Below are 10823 nucleotides of genomic sequence, written 5' to 3'. Positions count from 1 at the left end.
TAACCTTAACTATTTTAAAAAAAAATAGTTTGGTTTTTGAAAAGCTAGAGCATAATTGTTACTTAATGGTTACACTGGATGATCTTAGAGGTCTTTTCCAACCTAAGTGATTCTGCGAGGCACTCCCAGCAGTTCTCATCCTTCACATGGGTAAAAATGAGCATTGGTAGAAATCCTGTGCACATGCAAGAAATTAAGAGTAGTTTTAGTAGTAGCCATAGTGACCAAAGAAGCCCCCAGGCCTTGCAAGCTTTTACAAGTTGTTTTTTTAATTATTCTTTAGAACACATCTGTGACAATAAAGGTGCCTAGAATCACACACAAATAAGTAGTTCTGATAAGCTCTAAGCAGGGATTCTCTTTTCAATATAAACCTTAAAATACTGAAACTACAAGCACATGTACTAGTTATACACACAATCCCCTCCCTCCGCAAAAAGGAGGGTTGTCTTCATTTGTCATTCACACTCAGAAATACTAGCAGTAAATCAAATTGAAAGAAAATGAACAGTTTAAATAAAATCTTTAATTGCTTATTTACAACAAAGGCAATGACTTGGCAATTGAAAAGTATGATTTGCACTTTCCCACTAGCTTCAGATACAGCAAGTACAGTCAACTATAAAATGCGCAGCCTAGTGAGTAAGGCGCGATATTTACATCACACTAGTACTGCAAAATAAGCACTTAAGATGAGTTCACTGTGACAGCCAGCAGTTAAGCATTTATCCAGTAAATGCTAACAATGCTGAAACAGAATCTTCAGATGTCACTTTATGTCAATGCTCTAGGTTTGTCAGATTGCAAACATGCAATAGTAATAAAAACCTGGTAATGGGATAAAAAAACTGATCATCTCAGTTTGTAAAAGGTTAAAATGTTTTGATAAAAGTGGTTTTTTCCTTGGTCTGAAATTTAATGATCCAGTAACTCCAGATTTAACTAGCTACTTAACTTTACCTTAGCAAAGGTCTCTTCTGAGGGGGTACACAAATCAATTATTACATTTGAACAGGCTATACTAGAAGCATAGTACAGTAATCACAGACACAAATTTATGAATACAAATTACTACAGACATGTTAAGATGTTAAGTTTTAACAGCTTAAAAAATTTAAGTGTTAAAGAATTTATTGCAGCCAAAAATAAAGAAGTAAGTTTTGTTTTCAATTTTGTTTTTGACATTCTTTATTTTCCCCTTCCCACCTAAATATTTTATGGTAGTTACCATTTTAGAAGGATAGGAAAAAAACAGTCAAGTGTGAGTTATTAATTCAAAACCTATCTTCCTGGCTGTCTATTCTGAATGTAAAAGACCAACAAATTACAAGCTAGAAGAACAAGAGATATATGCCAACTGTATGTTCTGGGCATGGAAGTTTGTGGTAAGACCTATAGGGAATGTTGCGTTGTTTTTTTCTTTATAGATTCTTTACAGATGCTCTGTAATTACCTTCATGAAGGAATTTTATTTAGCTATGCAGGAAAGGGAAAAAGATGGCATGTGCACAGAAGTTACCATGTCATCCACGCACCGTTCAGCCTTGTCCTATCATTAATAGGACAACCAAAACCAATATAAGGAGTCTTTGCTACTGACCTCCTTAAATTACATTCTTGAAATTAACATTTCCCCCAGTAGTAGTATTTACAGTTCATGTTTAGAAGAGCATAGTATTTTTCAAGTTTCTTTCCTATTAATAGAAGTCAGTGTAGTTTTGCCATACCGTGTAACAGATATATAAACATTTAACAGTTTAAAGAGTTGATTCTTAGGTTTCTTCAGAAATTTTTACAGTATGCATGTTTTATATTCACAGGGTAGTCAGATACATCCATTATAGACTCAGAATTAAGATGTCAGTTACAGCCATATCCTCTTCCTGTCCGTGCAGTGGCCGTTCCAAGCTACTCGACTTCCATCGCTAATAGCGTATGTTAACAGAAGGTGTGTGGCAAGTACAGAGCAGACTCGTTGACGCATTCAAAGAAAAGGCGAGTCTAACTTCTATCCGAAGCTTTCTCTAATAAGTTGCGCTCTAGTTCAGGTGACTCCTTAGTGTCTCGAATAGCAGGAGTGTTATAAATACCATCAACTGCAGGGACCATCGTTGGTGTTGTGAGAGGTGTCACAGTGTGTCCAAACCCCTGGTAATGACCCATGGGTGAAGATGGCATTGAAGAAGCATCAGAAATAGGGTCTTGAGTAGATGAAGACAGTAAACTTGTATGCTCGTTTTGTTCATGATCCTCAGCAAAAAATATTTTTCTTGGCTGGCCCAGAACCGTCCTTCCTAGAATTACGCCAAATGAAAACACATTTTAACACTTACAGCGATACACCAAGGTCTTCAAACACACAAACTTTAAAATAGCCATGTTAAATTAGAAGATTAGTCTTTGTTTTAGAAGAGTTTTATATGGGCATTGTTATCTTCAGTCAATAAAAGGATGTCTTTCCATTTGGGGGGGGGGGGGGGGGAGGGGCGGGAGAGGAAGACATCCCCCTCCATTCTACCTAAAACATCTGAAACTCACACTGAGATACGTATATTTAAAAGAAAAATTAAAAACTAGACACTCAACTCAGGATTAGTGGGAAGAGCTAAGTGCCAGATATCCTATGAAATCCTGTAGGGATGCAGCTGCCATGAATTTTGTATGGGATGTTTTCAATGTACTATAGAGATGGCTAATAGTACAAAATGAAGCTGGAAAAATGCATACACTGCTAACAGATCATACAAATCTGTCTGTTACTCACCGACATTTCGAACCTGTTCTGATATATCTGCCCTTATATCAGAAATATCCCACATCGCAAGGAAAGAGTCGAAGCATGACCCTTCTTCAGCTTCTTGAACATAAGGTTTATAGGAGAAACTGTAGTGATGTGCAATAGCAGCCAGGAACATCTCAACACAAATGATAAAATCCTGCAACAAGGAGAGGTATTAATTAATACTTATCATTCATAACTAGAGAAAAATAGCTCCCAGGTTTCTTCTACCATTTAAAGACGGATAGCAATGGCACTGGGATGCTGACATCAGCTGCTTTTTCACTAGAGATTCTTGGCAGATAACAGAGCGCCACGTGTACTACGTACATACTGGAACAAGTCCTTGCTGGACAGACCGACTTGCTGAGAAGTGGAGAGTCAAAAAGAACCAGCTTTATAATGTACTCTTTTCAAGAACAGTCACAAGGACATCCAACAGAAGTATTTAATTGGGCCGCATTCCTCCCGCCCAACACGTGGATATAGAAGTAGTGAGTAGAAACCTCACTTGGGGTGACCAGCTGAAATTTGGTCCAACTTTTAAATAATTCACTAAGATATGACAGTATTTGCTTGAAATCAGCTACGTCATCCTACATAAAGCAATTTCTCCTATGAAGTAATAGTCTGCTCCTACCTGTAGGCCTGTAGCCACAGCTTCCACACTTTGCCATTCCCAGGTGCGTTTCTCAGAAATAACGCCAACTTTCACCAGCAGTGCAATAAGCACAGCTTGCCTGTAAAGATTACTAATTGTTATTATCGTTGTAACAGTGGTGCCTGCAAACCACCAACCAAATCTGGTAAACAATGCATGTTTGTACGTATACACATGTACGTATGTAGCAAGAATCTTATAAACAAACTTGCTGTTTGTATATTTAGAATTTAAAAGGAGAAAAACAAAATGAAGTAGGCTTGAAGAAAATCTTAATTCAACCATGGTCCTAAAGACCAACAGAGAAGACAGCCAAAGAAGAGTTTGTTGTTCCAGGTCTTTATTAGAACAAGTTGCTTCTCTATCAGGATGTTAAAGCAGCCCACAGAGTAACGGTCAACTAGTCAAATGCATTCACTCATTAGTAGCAAAGTGTGAGCAATGCTTAAAAAAATACAGAAAATAACTGAAAAGTTAAAAAAAATCATTTTGAAATAACTGCAAGTGAGGATTCTAAAATAAATTACGTTCTTGAGAGTCACCTTAAAAAACACCAAGTCTGAACTCATCTCAAGTGAATGAGACTGCTGTGTCCAAAATACTGATACCCTTTTCCCCTTGCAGCACTTCACCAAGATTGTGGCTAGACATTTTGGAGCCTCTAACCTCAGTGATGCCAATCCAGCATTTTCTGTTCTTCTATGACCCCACTCTGAGTGAAAGAAGTAATGAGTAAATAATCCACTTACCAGAAAGACACAAAAACTACCATCTTCACACAAAGGAACTTGCCAACAGGTTGGATGGGGTTCAGTTCTTCACGTAGTACTTTATAAAACAGCACCAGACAGTACATAGCAAACTAACAGGGAAAAGAAACGAAGAAAAGCTTTAAAATCTTTGAAATCCTTGTTTATTTTGAGATGTTTCACATCATCTCTCCAGTTCCAAAAATACCACAGTGTGATGCAAACTTAAGAAGCTATTTTAGAAAGGAAATTCTGGACTTATTGAATCTCTGTCCTTATTGTGTTAAAGCAGAATTATTTTTTTTGCCTGAAATTGTGTTTCTGAAACGTATCATATTGTCAGACAAAGACTGAGGTCATCTGTCTACAAACTAAAACAAGGCATAGGAAGCTCCCATAAGATCTTTTCAATGCCAAGTGCAGCTCTACAGAAAATGGCATAAAAAGTGGGTGTTCTCTCAGGCTTCTGTTAAGGATGCCTGAAAGGTTCTTTCTATGAGAAAAGAGGCAAGGAATACAACCTTCATTGCGAAACTGAGCAATCTGAACTGCAAGCAACCAAACTAATGTATAGCCAAACAAAAGTAATTGATCTCCCCTTTTCATGGACATTCTTCTAGCCTATTACTGCAATTTTTTTTAAGCAATCGTGTCACCCTGGACACAAAGAAGCATGTGCTGCTGCTGGGACTGCTGTCACAGCGGAAAGCAGTTACAGCTCATTCTGTAACAGTCACCCAACAAACACAGCTGTGGCAGCCAGAGGACACCCTGAGCAGATGGGATGTCATGCTGTTATGGTATCTGCTGCTGTTGCCAGAGGTGCTGCAGCAGTTCACGTGTAACGTGCTCTAGGTGAAGCAGCAAATGATTCCTCCACTTTCCTAGCCAGCCACCAAATGCCCTTTCTGACCTCCAAGATGAAATTTCCAGGCCTACAGGCTGACATCTTACCCTTTCCCCATCACGTGGCAGCTGAGCCAAGAGCCTTCTGGCTACTGCAGTCAGGGGCTTTCACACTGGAACAACTTCCCCTCTCTAAAACGCATATGCTCCAAGTCTCTTAGGGGTAATTTCAAATTAAAAGCTAAATTGCCATGGACTCCTGAGTATCCCTTTTCCTTAAAATCCAAATACTGGCTAGAGAGACAAGAAAACCTTACAATTATGCAGTCTTTTTCCTTCAAAGACCAGGTGTTAGGCTAGCATCTCTGCACTGTGTGCATGGCTTCTGTTTTTTCTGTCAAGGCTGTTACCACTAGCTTTGCAACGGTATTTTTAACAAAGCCGCAGGGATTCTCTGTATGTGTGCTGGGAGGAAGCTAGCAAGGTGAGTGGAGTCTTGTCATCTGCAGAGGGGAAAAGTTTGCAGCTGTAGCATGCCTGGGGTCGGACAACTTCATCAAGTAGTTTGGGGTAGAGAGGTGGGACACTAGTGATTTATTGAGCTTATAAGTCAAAATAATGTCTAAAGTTTAATAAAGTCTAAAATAAAATTTTAGATTGTTGTCCTAGTGTTCTGTACAGAGTATTTAAAAGATAAGAACAAGAATTAGAATGAAATATTCTACCTATAAGAATTACCAGACATTCATGCAGTTACTCTCAACAGTTCACGTAAGAAGAATTACATAATACTAACATGACTTAAAAGAGCAAAAGATATACTTCTGATACTCACTAGCTGTGACATGTTGTTAAGTATAACCAAGTAAGTCCAAGCATTGTTGAAGCTGAAGTTTCCTTCGTCGTACACGTCCACTAGCTCACAAATTCTGAAAGAATTTTTAGAATTAATCACAACATAGTACACTAACACTTTCTTGAAATGCTAAACCTTCATCACATCAATTAACTATTAGAATCCAAAATCTGTTTTGGTACTAAAATACGAGCAATAGGGGTCTGCAAAAGAATCACTTTCCAACAGTATATTAAGTTTATATTGTATTTTTCCCAGAAGAAACAATGTTTGGATATCATAATATATATAGGTAAGTCATTTTTTTTTATTTTTAGCCCAAAAAAGGAGAATGAAAATGCAGGGCTAACATATCCCATTGCTGAAGGGGATATTTATTTACATGGACATTCTTTGTGAATAACAACTTTTTCACAGTCCCACAGAATTAACAGCACTGGTCATCAATACAAAGTTTGTGAAAGTAAGCTTTAAACATCAACATGCAGAACTGCCTGCTATTCCTTTACAACAATAAATTGTATGTACAAAGGCATAAAGTCAGGCTTATCACATGCAAAGTTTAGTAAAATTTTAAAAGTTATGTGAAACTTGGCATTAAAAACACCCAGTTGTTAAAACCAGAGAAGAAGTAGGAGGAAAAGAAGACTCTAAGAGATTGGTGCTCTAAAACATCTTTCCCACATAAACAGTACTTTACATCCTCCCCCACTTCTTTCAGCAGCAGGCATTAACTATTTATTATTTCAATTCTGCAAATAGTCATTTGCAATAGAAGCCATAAAGAAACCAAAGGCTGATGCAAATTGCTGGGACCCATTTAGAACGTAACACAACTAGTCTGCTTTCAAGCTGCATTGATTCAATACAAAGGGCACGAAAATTCTTTCCAGTGTAACTCAAAATTACGTTCTGAAGGCCAAGGTTAATTATTTATGAGCATACTTACAAAGCAATAATGGTGGTAAATGGTCTGACAACAGTGTACTGCAAAACACCCAGTTTACATCTAAATAATAAAACTCTGCAAGAGAAACAAAAAATTCATTGTACAAGAATTTAAAGACAATTCACTTATGGAAATGTCCTGTTCTCAGGGGTTTCACTATTTCACAGTAATTTCAACTTAGCTTACTTCCAGGACTTCAGGCTACAGTTTACAGTGTGTATAAGCACAATGGAATAGACCTTTATAGATCCATACAAGAAAATACTCGGTGATACACTTCCAGCTATGGAAAGATTCTGTCTGGGCTGAACAAAGAGAATGAAATTTTCACTTCAAGGATGTTTCGGAATCACATTCATAGTTTGTCTTTAACATTAAAGCAACTTTATGAAAATCTCTTGAGAGAGAAGGAAAACTTATTATGCTGCTCATCAGAGTAAACATGCAGAAACAAGCAGCTCATGGGCATATGGATTTTCTTTCCTCCCTCAGGTGTGGAAACAATATGCTATATGGCATCACCGAGTCAACGTGAGGTTTGTGGCAAACATTCTATGACAGCAAAAAAAGCAAATTCCAAGAGACCTTTTCCCAATATTTTTCAAAAATATCAAATCATTCTCCAGCATCAGGTGCTGAACAATGTATGTTAGTAACTACATGTAATTTCTAGGATGTTTTACAGCTAGATCAAAACATGTTCACAGTTGCTTTCAGTAGGAGTTCATCACTGATAAACAAAATGCGTGCAAACCACAAACAGACCAGTGCCAAGCAACAACAACAGTCATATTACTAAATATTAAAACATTTGTATCTGATAACACAGCTTAAAATTGTAAGGTGCCATCATATACTCACTCTCCCATAGCCCACGACGGACAACAACACAGGGGAGGCAGATGTCTCTGCTGATCTTTTGCTTCTATTATTAATACAAGGTTTGGATACCGGTTGGTTAGGTAATTTGAAAGAAAAACCATAAAATTATAGATGACATAAGCTTCATAGCATTCTCGACATGTATCCACATATATTGCAATGTTGGGGTATTTCAAAGCTATCCACTGCAAGAAGAGAGGTACACAAAAGTTACGTGCAAGTAAGGCAAAAGCGATTCCAATGACAACACTGGCTGCCTAGTTCAGCCAGACACGCTTCACTAGGCAGGAGGCAGTCAATAAAATAAACTTGAAGTTTTTGTCTAGTAAGAGCGTGATGCTACAGCTAGAAAGCAGCATACAGTAAAAATACAAGTGGAACTTCAGATTGCATCTCTGCTGCTTCAAATGAAAGCAGGCTTAAAGCACTGCACGAGAGGCTCTCTGTATCTCTCCCAACACAATGCAGTCTTCAATTTAAAAGTAACTGTGGAGATGGTTCCCCATGCATGACCTACTCCTATCAGGAGGGGACAAGAAACAGTCTCCTGAAGTATGAAGTTCATTTCCTATGTAATGCATAAATGTTTGCTCCAGCATGTTTGCAAAATATATGAAGACAGCAGCTGATTAGCTTTCAAGTGGTAGTCATCGCTCCAACCTAAGCATTTCAGACAGAAAATTGCTTTTTGTTTTTGTCTGGCAAAACTGTAATTATGGATCAGCTGCCAGAGCTTTCCATTTTTTATTTTTATTTGAGTATTACTCTGTTCTTGAACTGTTAAGTGCAGCCTGTGCAAGTGGTTTACTTCATTTTATTGGTTTGTGTTTTGTCTCCCAAACAGGGGCAGGTATTTTGAGTTTACTGTGCTTCCCTAGGTTGTAGTGGTATGAATGTTGTGCCTTCTCAGACCTTCTTATTCGAACTTCAGGAAGATGCTTGGCTTCCTCATTGCAGTTAGGAAATACTAGAGATGGCAGCTACTACAACATCTTTGTGGAACACGTGATGCTGCATCACAAACTGAACCTGAGAATTTTATGTTCAGCTCAGACTCTATGCTCTAGGAGAACACCATACTTGCAGCAACACCCATAGGATCCCAGAGTTTGGGGAAAGATTTAAATACCTGCCAGAAATGCCCTTGGGCCCTGGCTAGAGCTCACGTAATTAGCTGGCATTTTACTTCCAAAGAAAATTTCCGTGCTTGAAATTGAAATGTCAATCTGAGGTAGTTGATATTCCCCACGTGAAACAGATAGTGTTGCCTCCTCTACCCTCCTTTTCCCCCGTCACTAAATCCCACTCTTTGAAAAAAAAAAAAGTTCCTGAAAACCTATCTTCTATGGGAGAAATGTAAGCACTTGCAATGCCAGGAGGTGATGACAACATGTAAACACACATCCTGTACAATCTACGGATTTAGCGCGCTGCTTAGCTGTAGCTCAAGTCATCTCTATGCATGGAGCCACAGGTGGCACACTTAGACGAACAATATCTGGTATGGCAGAACCCGTCATATAAAAGTATTGAGAAGTGTTTTTTTTCTGGGATCTTGTCCTTCATCCCCTGATGCAATAAGGAAGAATGTAAGCACTAAACGTATCTCAAAGCACTGAGCATATCTGGTCAAGAGGTTTCCAGTTCAGCTCTTACTGAAGGTGGAAGGACCAAAAGCAAGCACTTATCCCCATTTCTACATCGGTCATAAGGGGTATTCAACAACTGAGAGGGTTAAGATGGGGTTGCAAAAGTAATCCCACAAGATCCACGACAAGCTCGTAATATCGTTAGAACTACGCTTCTGATGTACTCTGTAAACAGGAGTGAAGAGAAGTTTCTAGGACCATGGCTCTCCATGCAGCATTCTCTGCTGTGACACCGTTTTCCCTCACCCCCACAGCAAACAGTTTTACAGGGCTGTTACCAGTAAGAGGACACTTACACTGTCTAAACTGTAAATCGGCACCATCCACAGAATCCTGTCACAATAACAAAAGAACATTCAATTACTAGACGTACTTTTAATCCGAATCAAATTCGACATTTGCAGCAGAGGTAAAAGGCGAAACGCTACCTTATTATCGGTTTCTGCAGCTCAGGCTGAGTGTAATGGACGAGGTGCTGCAGTATTCCCCAGAGAGAGATGGGTATGGTCATGAGGAGAAATATCCCGGCGATAAACCATGCCTTGGTGTGGATGCCAACCTCGAAGAGAAAGAGAAGAGCGGGATGTCAAAGTTTTGGCGTTAATCGTTTGAAGTACTAGTAGTATAGCATGAAAAATGTGTTTGTTTTTTTTTAAAAGTGTTGGTAGTATAATAAGAAAAACGTATTTTTTATATTGCTAATGTTGAGTTTTAAGACGGATATCCGGTATACGTTGCGATAGTTTTTCTGCACCTCCTTTTGCGGTACCTGATTCCCAACGTCCCCCCCGGCTACCTGTTGATCTGAGCACCTCACTTAAAAGCCAAGGATGGGAAATCTGAACGAAAACACCGGCTCCCTTCAACACGTTTTAGGAGTTAACACTTCAGCGCTGCCCTGAGCGGCACCAGCGGCGGAGGGGAGCCTCTCCCGCACCCCGCCGGCCCCCGGGCAGGCAGCGAGGCGGCTGCCGTGAGGGGACGAGGGGACGAGGGGCCGAGGCCCCGCCGCCCCCCCCCAACGGCCGCTCACCTCCAGCTTCTGCAGCTCCCAGACGCAGAGCGGCACCACCACCAGCAGCCCCACGATGTACAGCAGCACCACCAGCGGCCGGATCCAGCGCCGCCAGTTGCCGCAGGTGCACGGCATGGCCGCCAGCCCTCATCTGCCGCGCCCAGAGGTGACAGAGCGGCACCGCGACAGGGCGCGACAGGGCGCGACAGGGCGCGACACGGCCCGGCCCGGCCCGGCCCGCCGCCACTCACCGCCCCCCGCCACACTTCCGCCCCGCCCCGCTTCCGGCTTCGCCCCCTCCTCGCCCAGCCCGGCGCCCATTGGCTGCTCGCCACGCCCGTCGCGGGTGCCCTGCCCCGCAGAATGGTTGCTTCCACCCCCTCCCCCCCCCCCCAGCCGGCAGCAATGGGCTCTCCCGCAGTCCCGAGGCGCGCCTG

General features: G+C 40.7%; 1 protein-coding gene across 1 annotated transcript; it reads right to left on the bottom strand.

The window, feature by feature from the left end:
• Positions 1-506: 506 nt before the first annotated feature.
• Positions 507-10645, bottom strand: TMEM184C (transmembrane protein 184C). The gene is made up of 10 exons (XM_048071819.2): positions 10405-10645; positions 9800-9930; positions 9668-9704; positions 7702-7907; positions 6841-6915; positions 5871-5964; positions 4190-4302; positions 3420-3519; positions 2765-2936; positions 507-2294 (listed from the first exon to the last, which is right to left on the bottom strand). Exons 1-10 carry the CDS (start codon positions 10519-10521, stop codon positions 2002-2004), a joined length of 1338 nt encoding a protein of 445 aa, XP_047927776.1. The 5' UTR covers positions 10522-10645; the 3' UTR covers positions 507-2001.
• Between the last annotated feature and the right edge of the window lie 178 nt (positions 10646-10823).

Source organism: Anser cygnoides, chromosome 4 (genome assembly GCF_040182565.1).
Source record: "Anser cygnoides isolate HZ-2024a breed goose chromosome 4, Taihu_goose_T2T_genome, whole genome shotgun sequence".
Classification (NCBI taxonomy): domain Eukaryota; kingdom Metazoa; phylum Chordata; class Aves; order Anseriformes; family Anatidae; genus Anser; species Anser cygnoides.
This window is presented reverse-complemented; position numbering and strand designations above follow the sequence as displayed.

What these genes read in the sequence shown, in the direction of transcription:
- TMEM184C (XM_048071819.2), bottom strand. Translation starts at nt 10,521, where the DNA reads ATGCCGTGCACCTGCGGCAACTGGCGGCGCTGGATCCGGCCGCTGGTG. An exon ending in CTGCAGAAACCGATAATAAG is followed by an intron (nt 9,705 to 9,799) that starts GTAGCGTTTCGC and finishes TTATTGTGACAG; the next exon opens with GATTCTGTGGATGGTGCCGA. An exon ending in TTAACAACATGTCACAGCTA is followed by an intron (nt 4,303 to 5,870) that starts GTGAGTATCAGA and finishes TTTCCCTGTTAG; the next exon opens with TTTGCTATGTACTGTCTGGT.